This window comes from Cottoperca gobio, chromosome 5, assembly GCF_900634415.1.
Source record: "Cottoperca gobio chromosome 5, fCotGob3.1, whole genome shotgun sequence".
In the NCBI taxonomy this organism is placed as follows: Eukaryota; Metazoa; Chordata; class Actinopteri; order Perciformes; family Bovichtidae; genus Cottoperca; species Cottoperca gobio.
This window is the reverse complement of record NC_041359.1, coordinates 15,809,240-15,821,353: the sequence shown is the minus strand read 5'-3', so window position 1 is coordinate 15,821,353 and position 12,114 is coordinate 15,809,240. Positions and strand designations below refer to the sequence as shown.

At 38.0% G+C, this 12,114-nt stretch overlaps 1 protein-coding gene across 2 annotated transcripts; it reads right to left on the bottom strand.

Annotated features, from left to right (window-relative positions):
* Positions 1–713: 713 nt before the first annotated feature.
* Positions 714–11,711, bottom strand: rab44 (RAB44, member RAS oncogene family). 2 transcript variants are annotated; one of them, XM_029432228.1, is made up of 9 exons: positions 8,099–11,711; positions 7,104–7,177; positions 5,641–5,711; positions 5,395–5,532; positions 5,230–5,311; positions 2,950–3,064; positions 2,100–2,198; positions 1,913–1,989; positions 714–1,803 (listed from the first exon to the last, which is right to left on the bottom strand). In XM_029432228.1, exons 1-9 carry the CDS (start codon positions 11,621–11,623, stop codon positions 1,716–1,718), a joined length of 4,269 nt encoding a protein of 1,422 aa, XP_029288088.1. In that variant the 5' UTR covers positions 11,624–11,711; the 3' UTR covers positions 714–1,715. The 2 variants fall into 2 exon arrangements, with proteins under 2 accessions (XP_029288088.1, XP_029288089.1); XM_029432229.1 differs by having other exon boundaries at positions 5,395–5,529.
* Positions 11,712–12,114: the final 403 nt, after the last annotated feature.

The window sequence follows — 12,114 nt, the reverse complement described above, 5'->3', positions numbered from 1 at the left end:
GAGCAATTCATTTTACATGTCCATAATGTCCTCATACCTTTTTGGTGGTTTCCTGGGAATAACTTTCTAATGTAATATTATTTATGAGAAACAGGAAGTTCCTTGAAAACAGTAAATATTAATAATTGGAAAAGTATTCTTCACCTATATTCTTCTATTTTACATATATATATTTGAGCTTGTTCAGCTGACCTGCTGTGAACTGAAATGTCTGTAGGTTACAGCAGCAACTGGAAGTTTCCTAATTTAACACTGTGTGTGTTCTCCCTGTAATTGGTACCAAATGACATTGTTCTTTCCAGGAAACTTATTGGAAATTATTTGGAAAGTATGAAATGACATCAAGAAAAGTAATTAGACAGTATGTATTTTAATGTTTAACAAAGTTACAATGTTTACATGTTCCAGTCTAAAACTAAATGATCAGACTAACTGAAGGCAAGAAGATGAATTCTCCTGGAGGGTAAATGTAGCCAGTGAAGTTGGAGCCCATCACTAATATCGGATTTGGTTTAATCATCTGTGTCCTCTGATGGAAAATGCTGTCCCAGCATTTCTGTTTCCCACAAAAGTTATTTTGAGATGTTCTGAGGTTATTGCAGTGGCGCCATTGTTGTCATGCTCTTCATACCATTGAAGGACTTGTTGTTCCCGTGGGAACACTGTTGTCTATGCAAACACACAACTTCTACTGAGGACACAAATGAACCATGTGAGCATGCAGTCGTCATTCTGCTGGTTTATTAAGCATAAGGAAAGACATTAGAACAATTTGAACAAAGGTATTTATTACGTATTCAAATTGTGTGTCTGTCGCTCTGTCTGTCACTTATTTTACTACCGCTGTCTTTAATTATAGAGGCATGAAATGTATGTATGATTATCTGGCAGCTGTGTGCCAACACCTTTTATTTAGAACAGATGGTAAACATATATCATCATAATACACTTAATGAAATTATCGACTAACACTAAACAGCTACAACAATACAAAAAACAATGCGTTTTTCTCAAGCTACTACTGAAATATTCTGCAAAAAGTAGAAATTTATTGTATGAAAATAATTTTAGTTGATCATTGATAATATGCATTTGCTGTCATGTTTTGTAACTTCAGCTAAATGTAAAGGTGCACACATACTACATACAAATAATAGTATAGTAGAATTTCTATAAAGTATAGATATGATAGAGCAATTCATTTAAAATTGCAGTTGTAGAAAGGGAAATCCACCAAAAAGATAAAACAGAGTAAAATAATAAAAAAATGTAATTATTAATTATGTGATAACTGTTTCCTTGATCACTTACAACTGTTCATTGCCTCTAAAGAAAGTGGTCACCAGCTATACAGTACAGTATATACATACAAGTATATTAAAACACTCAGAAAACTTGTCTAAATGTCTAAGCTCAACTAAAAACGCTACATTTCCAGTATATTTTACTGTCACTACAGGAATATCTACCATTTAATTTCCCTCTAAATCAATAATATACTTGTAAGGCTTGAAAGAAATAATAAAACAACTAAAAGTAACTTTGGAAAATTAACTGAACTTGTATACATTTAGCATAAATGAATACAATTTGTAATAAAACTGATTAAAATAACAAAATATGTTTCAGTTGTGATGTACATACAAACTCTCTGAACAGTCAGTACAGTATGATCACTATGTGCAGGATCTCCACTCTCCAGACAAACATCTTGTTCAGCAACATCCTGATGATTTTTTCTGCGGGGGCTCTTTGTGTAACACCATGGCCTCCTCTCTTGTGTCAACTTTTTGACTCAACATCCTGGGAACAACAACGCAATCAGTGGCATGGATGGCATGTAAAGACATACTTTACAAAAACAGGTCATACAGGTGTGGTACACAGGACAAGATTAAAGGAAATGTGTTACCTGGCCACAGTTTCCAAAGAATGAACCACATTTTCACCCGTGGCAGCGCTACACTCCATGAATTCAAAGTTGTATTCCTGTGGAAGTAAAACGTCTGTCTTTAGTTTGAGTTTTTGATAATAAATATAAGTATTTAGTTATATTTTGAGCTAAAAGTGTGCGAGGAAGTAACACCACGGATCCATACCTTAGCGAGAATTTCCCCCTCCTGAGTTTGAACCTGCCGCTCTGCACGATCACTCTTATTGCCAACAAGTAAAATGTTCACGTTTTCTGCAGCCCCTTCCTGCAAAACATAGATTAGTGTTATTATTGTTTGGATTTCAATTCAAACTCTCAAAAGACTCTCTTCAAGACAGACCAATCTGTTTTTGTTAGACAGGGTTAGACAATTTTGCAGTATTATTTTGTTTGCTTTTAAATAAATAACCCTATACTGAAAGTTGTATCCATTACAAATATAAATATATTGGAAATCAAAGTATTGTTGATGCATATTTGACATTTTAATAGATGTCATAAACGTAGATATAGCTTTTCGTTACTGTAAGTATGTGCTGCTGTTTGAAATACATAATTCAGCATACATTTGTCATTTTATAATTTAGAATAAAATTCAGATTAGGTCCTTGAAGATTCTGAATTGAATATAATATATAAGAACATAACCATTTAATTAAAGGCTGGGTATCAAACTTATGAACCTTCATGTGTCTTTAGCAGCATCAACAAATACCTGGTAAGATTTATTTACTTATTCTTTCATCAGATATTTCAATATTTTGTGTTAAGGCATTAAATTCTGATGCGTTTGAGAAGTTTGGCTGATTTTGTTTTAAAAAACAGGGGAAGGGTTTGTAGGAAACACTTTTATGTTCATCAGTGTGAAATATAACCAAAGAAATATTGCATTTGCTTCCATATTAAACAAGTATGAGGCAGAAGAGTACTGTTCCAACATTACAGTATGTCTGGCCTTGTTAAACCTGTAGTTTAAATAAACAAACAAACATTATGAACAAAGTAGAACAACATACCTGGATGCAGTTTGCCCAGTAGCTGACTGCAGAGAAACTCTGAGAGGAAGTGATGTCATACATCAAGACAAAAGCGTGGGCTTTGTGGAAAATCTGTCTTGTGATGCTGTGAAACCTTTGAAGGGCAAGAAAGCGTGTAATCAGAGACTGACATCTTTTGACATATTAAATCAGGAGAGTCCACTAATAGTGAGCAACACCCGGCTGTCACTGAAGAGGTGTTGAGGTGTGTGCAGTGTAACGATACTTGTTAGTTGAGTTTGCAAAGACATCCTCTATCTGTCGAGCAAACATTAACAGACAGTGATTGCACAATTGCCTCCACATTGAAACACACAAAACAAGTCAAGTGAATCTCTTTCAACGGACACACACATTATTATATTTAAGTCCACAAAGTTAGTGTAAAACCTTTTATGTGAAGTCTAATATATAAAATGACTCAAATCTGCTAATGGAACAAATTAAAATGAGGGCCTGTCATTCACACTGGCTTAAAATGAGTTTAAATAACAAATGATGATTTAGTGTGGACTAGGGGTGGGCGATACTGCAACATTTGGTATCGATCCGATACCAAGTAAATACAGGGCCAGTATTGCCGATACCGATACCAACACCGATACTTTTTACTTAGAAAAGCAGCTTATCTACTATCATGTAGAGCAGGGGTATTCGAGAGGAGCGGTGTTAATATTTACTTAGTTTGCAGTGCACATGCAAAACCACAATGATTTAACGGGAGTTGTGTACTCAACGTAAAGAAGAGAAACTGAAACTTAAGTATCGATCTTATCACGCAAGTATTGATCGATACCGATACCAATGTTGGTATTGATACATCGATATTTAAGATCGATCCGCCCACCACTAGTGTGGACATCTCAGAGCTCACATTAAAAAGGCTCTCTTTAAAGTCTAATGGGACATTAGTTCACTTCTGCATACCCCAACGGCCTTTTCACAGATAACACCACTGATATGCTAATTGTGGGACATAAAACATTGCGGAGGTGTGTCAAACCAGTTCCGAAACAAGTTGCAACCGGGCCTTGAGGAAGACTTCTCGTGTTCTGGCACATGTTCAGGAAGTGGCTGCCTGGGGTAATTTAGATTTACAGTCTCTGTGAATGCTCTACGATAACAAGTGTTCAGCAGAAGCCTTGGCTGACTGCCAATTTGTATCCACCACAACTTTCCAACATTCAGGCCATCGTAAAAGACAAAATGACACCCTGTACCTTTAGCAATGATGACTACCTCTCAGATAACGACTTCTAGCCTTCCTACCAATGACCTGCCTACCCACAGTGATTCGAAATTTTGCCAGCCGTATCAAATTGTTTAGAGGAAATTTAACCTTCCAACCTCTGTTTCATTATAATACATTAATTGCTAAGGCTGCCGGACCTGACAGAGTACCTCAACGTATGGTCAGGGACATTTAGATTTCCTTGCAGACATCTTTCAGCTTCACCAGGGTCATCAGCATCAGCCAAAATGCGTTGGTCGCACAATAAAGTTGTTCTTTGTACGACAATAATTGCTGTAGTTCTAACCCCTTAGGACTATTTCTCTTCTCCATGCACGGTGGAAGTGAGTGAAATTGTGCAACAAATGTCTACTCTGCTTCCAGACACCTTCAAACAAACACAAACGTCAACAAATAGGTCTTCCCTAAGACCACCACCATCATCTTAATGCTAAAAACATGTTGCTGCTGGTGACTCCTCAAGTCTCTAGCTTCTCTTAAATCTCTTCTTACAACTTTTCTCTTCGTGAAAGCTCTTGGAAATGTTTGATAAATGTTTTTATTAATACTAATTTCATTCTAATCGATCCGTTCTTATTCATTTTATTGTCTTTACTTCCTCTGTGCTCATGTCCTTTGACCTTAATCTCATTTTATCTGCCTTGTTTGATTTTACTTTACTTTTGTAAATCACTTTGTAACATTGTTAAGAAAAGTGCTATAGAAATAAAGTTTATTATTATTGTTAGTGACAACCGGCCTCCAGCAACAACACCAGTCATCATGAAGTGCTTCAAGACGCTGTTCAGAAGGCCCGTAAAGTCAACACATTTATTTTTTTCACAGCAGCTTCAAAGTCGACCTAAATCAACAGGTACAGATTGAAGGACACCTATATAGTTATTGGTAACAATTCCACACATTTATTATGAAACATGTATTCTCTGCAATACCAAAGTGATTTCACATATACTGTAGTTCATATGTTTGATTAGTGTCCCAATACTATATTGTAAAAGGAAGCTTACCTTTCTTGACCCGCTGTATCCCACAGGTGTATCACCACAGTTTTTCCATCCACTATCACAGTCCACATGCAGGAATCAAGTCCTACAACATGTTTTTATATAACATTAGTCTGCATATATACACACTTTTATGGACATATGATAGGATAAATATGAGCGTCTTACCAACAGAGGCGGGTAAATCTAAAGAAAACTTCCCACTTTGAGCTCTTTTCATGAAGGATGTTTTTCCCACACTGCTGTCTCCAATCATCATCACATTGTAAGCGTTTGATCTAAGATCTGCTTCTGTGGAATTACCTTCTGAAAACAAAAACACGTTCAGGTCACGCATTATATTTATTTATCTCCATATTATGAACTCTCTCATTATCTCTGGCTGCTGTTTGTAAGTGTTAATGCTCCGTTTACCCAGAGAAAACTTCTGTTGACTCTCATGACCCAGGCGGATTTCAGCATAAGGGTGTTGAACTGTCTTCTCTCTGTGAAAGAGACAACCAAGCATAGTTCAAACAAAACAAACCATATACAGCAGCATGCTAAAAACAAGTCACATTTTTGTTTTTTAGTCAGACATCAGCGTCCTCCGGCTCCACCAAATGTTTGCCTTTCTTTGACAGATTAATCTGCTAAACTAATATAACCACACGTTTTATTTGAAGTTGAGATAAAAACGACATAAAAGGAAAAATATCAACTTTATGAAATGAATAATCACATTAAATAAATATTAGAATGAAACACATTACAAGTGTGTGGTCTTTTGTCTCCCAAAAGAGGAAACTCAATTGGATTAAAGGAATTGCTGCATAAAAATGTCACAAGACAAAAGTCACAAAAGAAACTTACAATACAAGAATCCCAAAGCCCCCACCAGGAAAAGCACACTTTAATAATTTACAAGCCAACAAACACACATCTCACTTTACATCTGCCTACAACTGAACACACACTGATGAGAACCGCCCTACAGTTATCTCCCTTTTGTCTGTCCCTTAGTTCTGACAGAGGGACAAATGAATGTTTGTAACGATTGTAGATCAGAATGACTCTGTGACAGCCACACCGTATCACTTTCATCTCTCTTGTCTCTATACTCAGATCAGCAGTGAACTAACTATAGACTGCTAATCAGCTGTTAGGAAGCCAGAAGTCCCAACATACTGACAAAACAAACCTGCGTGTATAGAGATTGTACTGCAGATACTCTGTGCAAGAGTAGATGTATGAGCAAGAGGTGTACCCTCTTAAGATGAGTCAAAGCAATAGATGGAAAAACATCTTCAACAGTTCAAATTATAGTTTCATTTTGAACTGACACTGATGGTCTTTTTTTCTAACTGTATTTGATTGCATATGATTCCACTCCAAGCTCTCCCAATGGTTTACTGTTTCTTACTATTGTCTTATTTTTCATTCATGTTGATTGTGGTGAAGCTACAAACTGACAAACACATAAAGTAGTCATTTTCAGATTAGTTAAAAAACGGATGCAGAATTGTCAGTTCAATATTGCAATGGGATTAAATGGCAGTCTCACAAATATTGTACTTTGCCTAAAAAACTATGTGGAGGGAAAAGGAGTAGTGGACTGTTACAGAACATCGTTTGCTGAGTCTGGTCTTGTGTGTGAGTTACGCACAAAAACAAACTTTCTACAATAATATTATGGAGGTTATAGGTGGTTGTTCAATGCTGTACATATCCAATGTGATCTAATGTGCTGTAAACAGATTTATAATTGTACTTTTAATCCATGTTGATATGACATCTCTGATAGTAACCCCACCACCAACATCAACACTTTGTTGTGCTAAGCTAATCAGATAGCCTGGACAAGCCTCGTGTCACTGTGTTTATATCACTGGATTTACCTCACAGTCCTTGGGTGCTCTCCTTCTTTTGAGGTGCGGATGTTGGATGATGAGTTCTTCTCACTTTTATCAACCTGCACATACAAAAACATCTCAGTCCTGATGTGACAGAAGAGGAGATTCTACTTTAATTGCAGATTTCATCTTCAATCTATGGCATATCTCATTTCATATTCATTATTTGGGTTTCTCTTTTGTTTTCCAAATGACAAAAGGATAACCTTCATTTGTGTTATATTACGATCTAGACAGTCAACAATTGCAGATCCAAACTTATGGTCTGATCTGGAAACATCCTCTGGCACACAGGGATGAGGTACTTGTTGTGTGAAGTTTTATGAGGATTCAGGAATTTATACTCTTTGTAAAACAATGTAATGTTACAAACAGTAACATTACATTTATTAGAAAAGGAAAAATAACAGGGCTTTTATATAAATACTTGTACAAGACAAAAAAAAAGCTATTTCTATTAATAGACAAATGTGCCTTACAAGTTAACCATTTGTGCAAGGCCTTCTCTCTGTCGTTAAAGTGAATAAAAACCAGCTGAATGCTTTATACATAAACACCACAATTAAGATCAAGAGGGAAGATACATGTTTATGTTCTCCTTTTCTGCATGTGAAACATGTCGTGTGGACTGCATGTTCCTCATTTAGGTTCATTGTGTCATTGTTTTCTTGTAACAAACACTTGCCTAGTGTGCAAGAGGATTTATGCAAAAGGGAGGTACGCCACAGTATAGACTTACTGTGCTGTACAACACATAACAGATGATAATCATTCACGACGGGCTAAAGGCACAACATTATAAATAGGAAAAAGCTGCACAGTGTTTAGAAAGTCCAAGAACTGATAACAACTAACAAAGCTATTTGAAATGCAATGCAACCAACTGTCTGTTCATCAGTTTAAGTACAAAGTCCTAATTGAAGATTCCTACTAGAAAATATTTGAGTTTTAAAGATAAAAAATGAGTCTTTGCTGCTTACCTGCGATATTTTGTCCGGACCCAAAGATTTTTGTCTCGGCTCTTCAGTTGTCTTCATGGCACTTTCATCAGTGTTACTTCTGGCATCCTTCCCATTTTGTGTATCTGTTATTTTGTCCCCACTTGCAGTTTGGTTTTCATATGTTTGGTGTCCATGTGACCTCCGGTTAGATCCCATTTTTCTTCTTCTCCTACCAGATGCCATTTCTGACATTAAATCGTGTTTGGGAGACGTGGATGGTATTGTGGGGAGATGATTGGGAGTTAGTCGATGCTCTTTTTCTACTAGAGTAACAGGATGTTCTTCAAATGTCTGGAGAGCCGGGGGGTTGGAGTACTCCACTGTTTCAAATGCTTTTTCTTTCCTTTGCTCAGCGCCAGTGTCTTTGTGTTCTCTGTGATGCTGTAGCTCATCTTCTATGATGTCTGAGAAACCTTCAGTCTTTACATCTCCAACATTAGTTGCAGTCTCTGTTGCGTCATCATCCACCTCCTGCTCTTGATGCAAGTCTTCCCGTTTGGTTCGTGATACGAGACTCCTGCGGGTGGAGCCCATCTTTCTTCTCCTCTTGGTTGAATCTAAGTTTGGACTTGCATTCATCATGTCAAGATTTTTATTGTGAGTTTCTTCATTGGTGTCGTCCAGCTGTTGTTTACTAGCCTGAGCACTCATATGCTCTTCTCCTGCTCCTCCTCTGACTACTGGCTTTACAATTTCCAAATCTACCACAACAGGCGCTTCTGCTGATTTCAAAGCTTGGTCCTGTATTACGTTTACACTCTCTGGCCTTTCCACATCCTCTTGCATACTCTGTGTGTTCTCACACGAAGACACACAGCTTCCCCCTGTGAAACCAGTGTTTTTAGTGTTATCAGTATTGTCGTGAACTGGGCTGGTTTCATTGGTTTCCTGTTTTTCTTTATTCACAGGACTCTGTGATGAATTTGTATTTTCATTCTGTGATACATCTGCAGTTACAATCATTGGTAACTCCTCCACTACTTCCATCTTGTCAAGATTTTGCATGTCAGCTTCTGTGTTAAAGTCACTGTCTTTTGTTTCACCTGTCTTTTCCTGCGGTTTCCTATTGAGTTGAGTCCGGCGAGTAGAGCCCATCTTTCTCCTCTTCTGTTTGGATCTTTCCTCAGACACATCCACAGCGGGCTCGGCTCTGAAGTTTTCCTCGAGACCAATGTCAAATGGAGCCAAAGTGTCCGTTTTGTTGTGTGCAGCAGCATGTGTTATCTCTTGTGAAACATTAATTTCATGGGATTCGTTGTCTTTCTTTGTAGGATCTTCAGATTGTTCTCCATCTTCATCCTGTCCATAAACTTGTAGATACATTGAACTCTCCACTCCTGAATTATGGTCCTTTACTGTGAGCTCTCCCACAGTTTGTGATGTAGCATTTGTCTGTTGCATATTCCTTTCTTTGTCACAAGATAAAGCTTCCGTGTTTTCCTTGACGTGTAGTGGTCCTTTGTTTCTTCGGCTTGAACCGAATTTCCTTCTGTTCCCTGTGGGGTTGTAGCCTGTGTGAGTCTCTTTTATACTCTGAGAAGTGTCAGGAGGTTGGGAATCCAAAGGAACATTCATTTCTGATGGCAGTGTCTGTAAAGAAGATTTGTTCTCCATAGTTGAAGATTTATCAATTTGATACATCTCTTGAATTTGTTTTGGCTTAACCTCCTGTTCATGCACTTCATTTTCATCATCCTCTGACTGATGAGCATCTTTGACTTCAGATAAATTAAAAATCTCATTTTGTTCCTCAATTGTGGGCAACTCCTCTTCTGGTGATGGAAATATTGCTTGTTCAACGCTGCATTCAGCTTCTGTATGCTCTCTGAGGTTGTCTTGTTCTGTGCTTATCTCCAACATGATAGAGGACTCTTTATCTTCTGACTTCATCTGAGACTCACTCATCAAATAGTTGGTCTGTAAATTTCCATCCTGCCAGAACAACTCTGTGTCCTCATCTCTTTCCTTGTTTCCTTGTTCTGTTACAGAACACACATTGGGAGGTTCTTCATCTGGATTCTCCCTGACATTTGATTGGTTGATAGTCTGTTGATCTACTGCTGAACTTGAATGTAAGTCAATGCCAACACATGTGCCCACATGTGCATTTTCTTTAACTTGATCACTAACATCTTCAGTTGGAGCAGTGTCAAATATGTCCATTCCCTCCAGCATGGTTTCCATTAATTGTTCCTGCACTGATGTCTCTTTTGTGAATGATCCTTCTGTTGTTTCAAGTGGTTCATTATCCCTGGTATTACTAACAACTTCCTCTGTAGGTTTGTGGTATGATTCAGCAGCAGAGTCCTTGACATGTTGTCTTCCTTTATTTCTGCGGCTAGACCCCAGTTTTCTTCTGTTCCCAATGGGGTTGAAGCCAATGTTTTGCTGAGGTTGGGATTCACTCTCCTCCATTTCAGAGAAGAGTCCTTCCTTCTCCTGATGACCTGTTTGTTCAGCACTGGGTTGTATATCATACTCTACTCTGCCTTCAATCTCGTACACCTGACCCAGTGCAGAGTCTACTCTTTCAATGTCACTGATTTGTGGTTCCTTGGTATCAGAAACATGATAATCCTCATCTTTCTGCTCTAAATCTTCAACGTTGCTTTCTTTTGTAGTTATAGTCAGGTCACCAGAAATATTTTCAGAATTGTCTGTGGCATCATGTGTCCCACGTTCAGATGAGAAATACATGTGAGTCATTTCTTGAATTTCTGTTGACTTAACCTCCTGTTCATGCACTTTATTTAAATCATCCTCTGACTGATGAGCATCTGTGACTTCAGACAAATTAAAAATCTCATTTTGTTCCTCAACATCTTCAATCGGAGCAGTCACAAATATGTCCATTCCCTCCAGCATGGTTTCCATTGATTGTTCCTGCACTGATGTCTCTTTTGTTAATGACATTTCTGTTGTTTCAAGTGGTTCATTATCCCTGGTATTTCCAACAACTTCCTCTGTAGGTTTGTGGTATGATTCAGCAGCAGAGTCCTTGACATGTTGTCTTCCTTTATTTCTGCGGCTAGACCCCAGTTTTCTTCTGTTCCCAATGGGGTTGAAGCCGATGTTTTGCTGAGGTTGGGATTCACTCTCCTCCATTTCAGATAAGAGTCCTTCCTTCTCCTGATGACCTGTTTGTTCAGCACTGGGTTGTATATCATACTCTACTCTGCCTTCAATCTCGTACACCTGACCCAGTGCAGAGTCTACTCTTTCAATGTCACTGACCTGTGGTTCCTTGGTATCAGAAACATGATAATCCTCATCTTTCTGCTCTGAATCCTCAAAGTGGCTTTGTTTTGTAGGATGTTCATCCTGTTTGTCATCAGGATTCAAAATGTCCTGATTGGTAGGAGCATCATCAGTTCTTTTCCCAACCAACTCAGATTGGTATGTGTCTCTGATTTCAGTTTGGTCTGTCAGGTCACCAGAAATTATTTCAGAATTGTCTGTGGCATCATGTGTCCCACGTTCAGATGAGAAATACATGTGAGACATTTCTTGAATTTCTGTTAACTTAACCTCCTGTTCATGCACTTTATTATCATCATCCTCTGACTGATGAGCATCTTTGAATTCAGATAAATGAAAATCTCCTTTTGTTCCTCAATTGTGGGCAACTCCTCTTCTGGTGATGGAAATATTGCTTGTTCAACGCTGCATTCAGTTTCTGTATGCTCTCTGAGGTTGTCTTGTTCTGTGCTTATCTCCAACGTGATAGAGGACTCTTTATCTTCTGACTTCATCTGAGACTCACTCATCAAATAGTTGGTCTTTAAATTTCCATCCTGCCAGAACAACTCTGTGTCCTCATCTCTTTCCTTGTTTCCTTGTTCTGTTACAGAACACACATTGGGAGGTTCTTCATCTGGATTCTCCCTGACATTTGATTGGTTGATAGTCTGTTGATCTACTGCTGAACTTGAAGGTAAGTCAATGCCAACACATGTGCCCACATGTGCATTTTCTTTAACTTGATCACTAACATC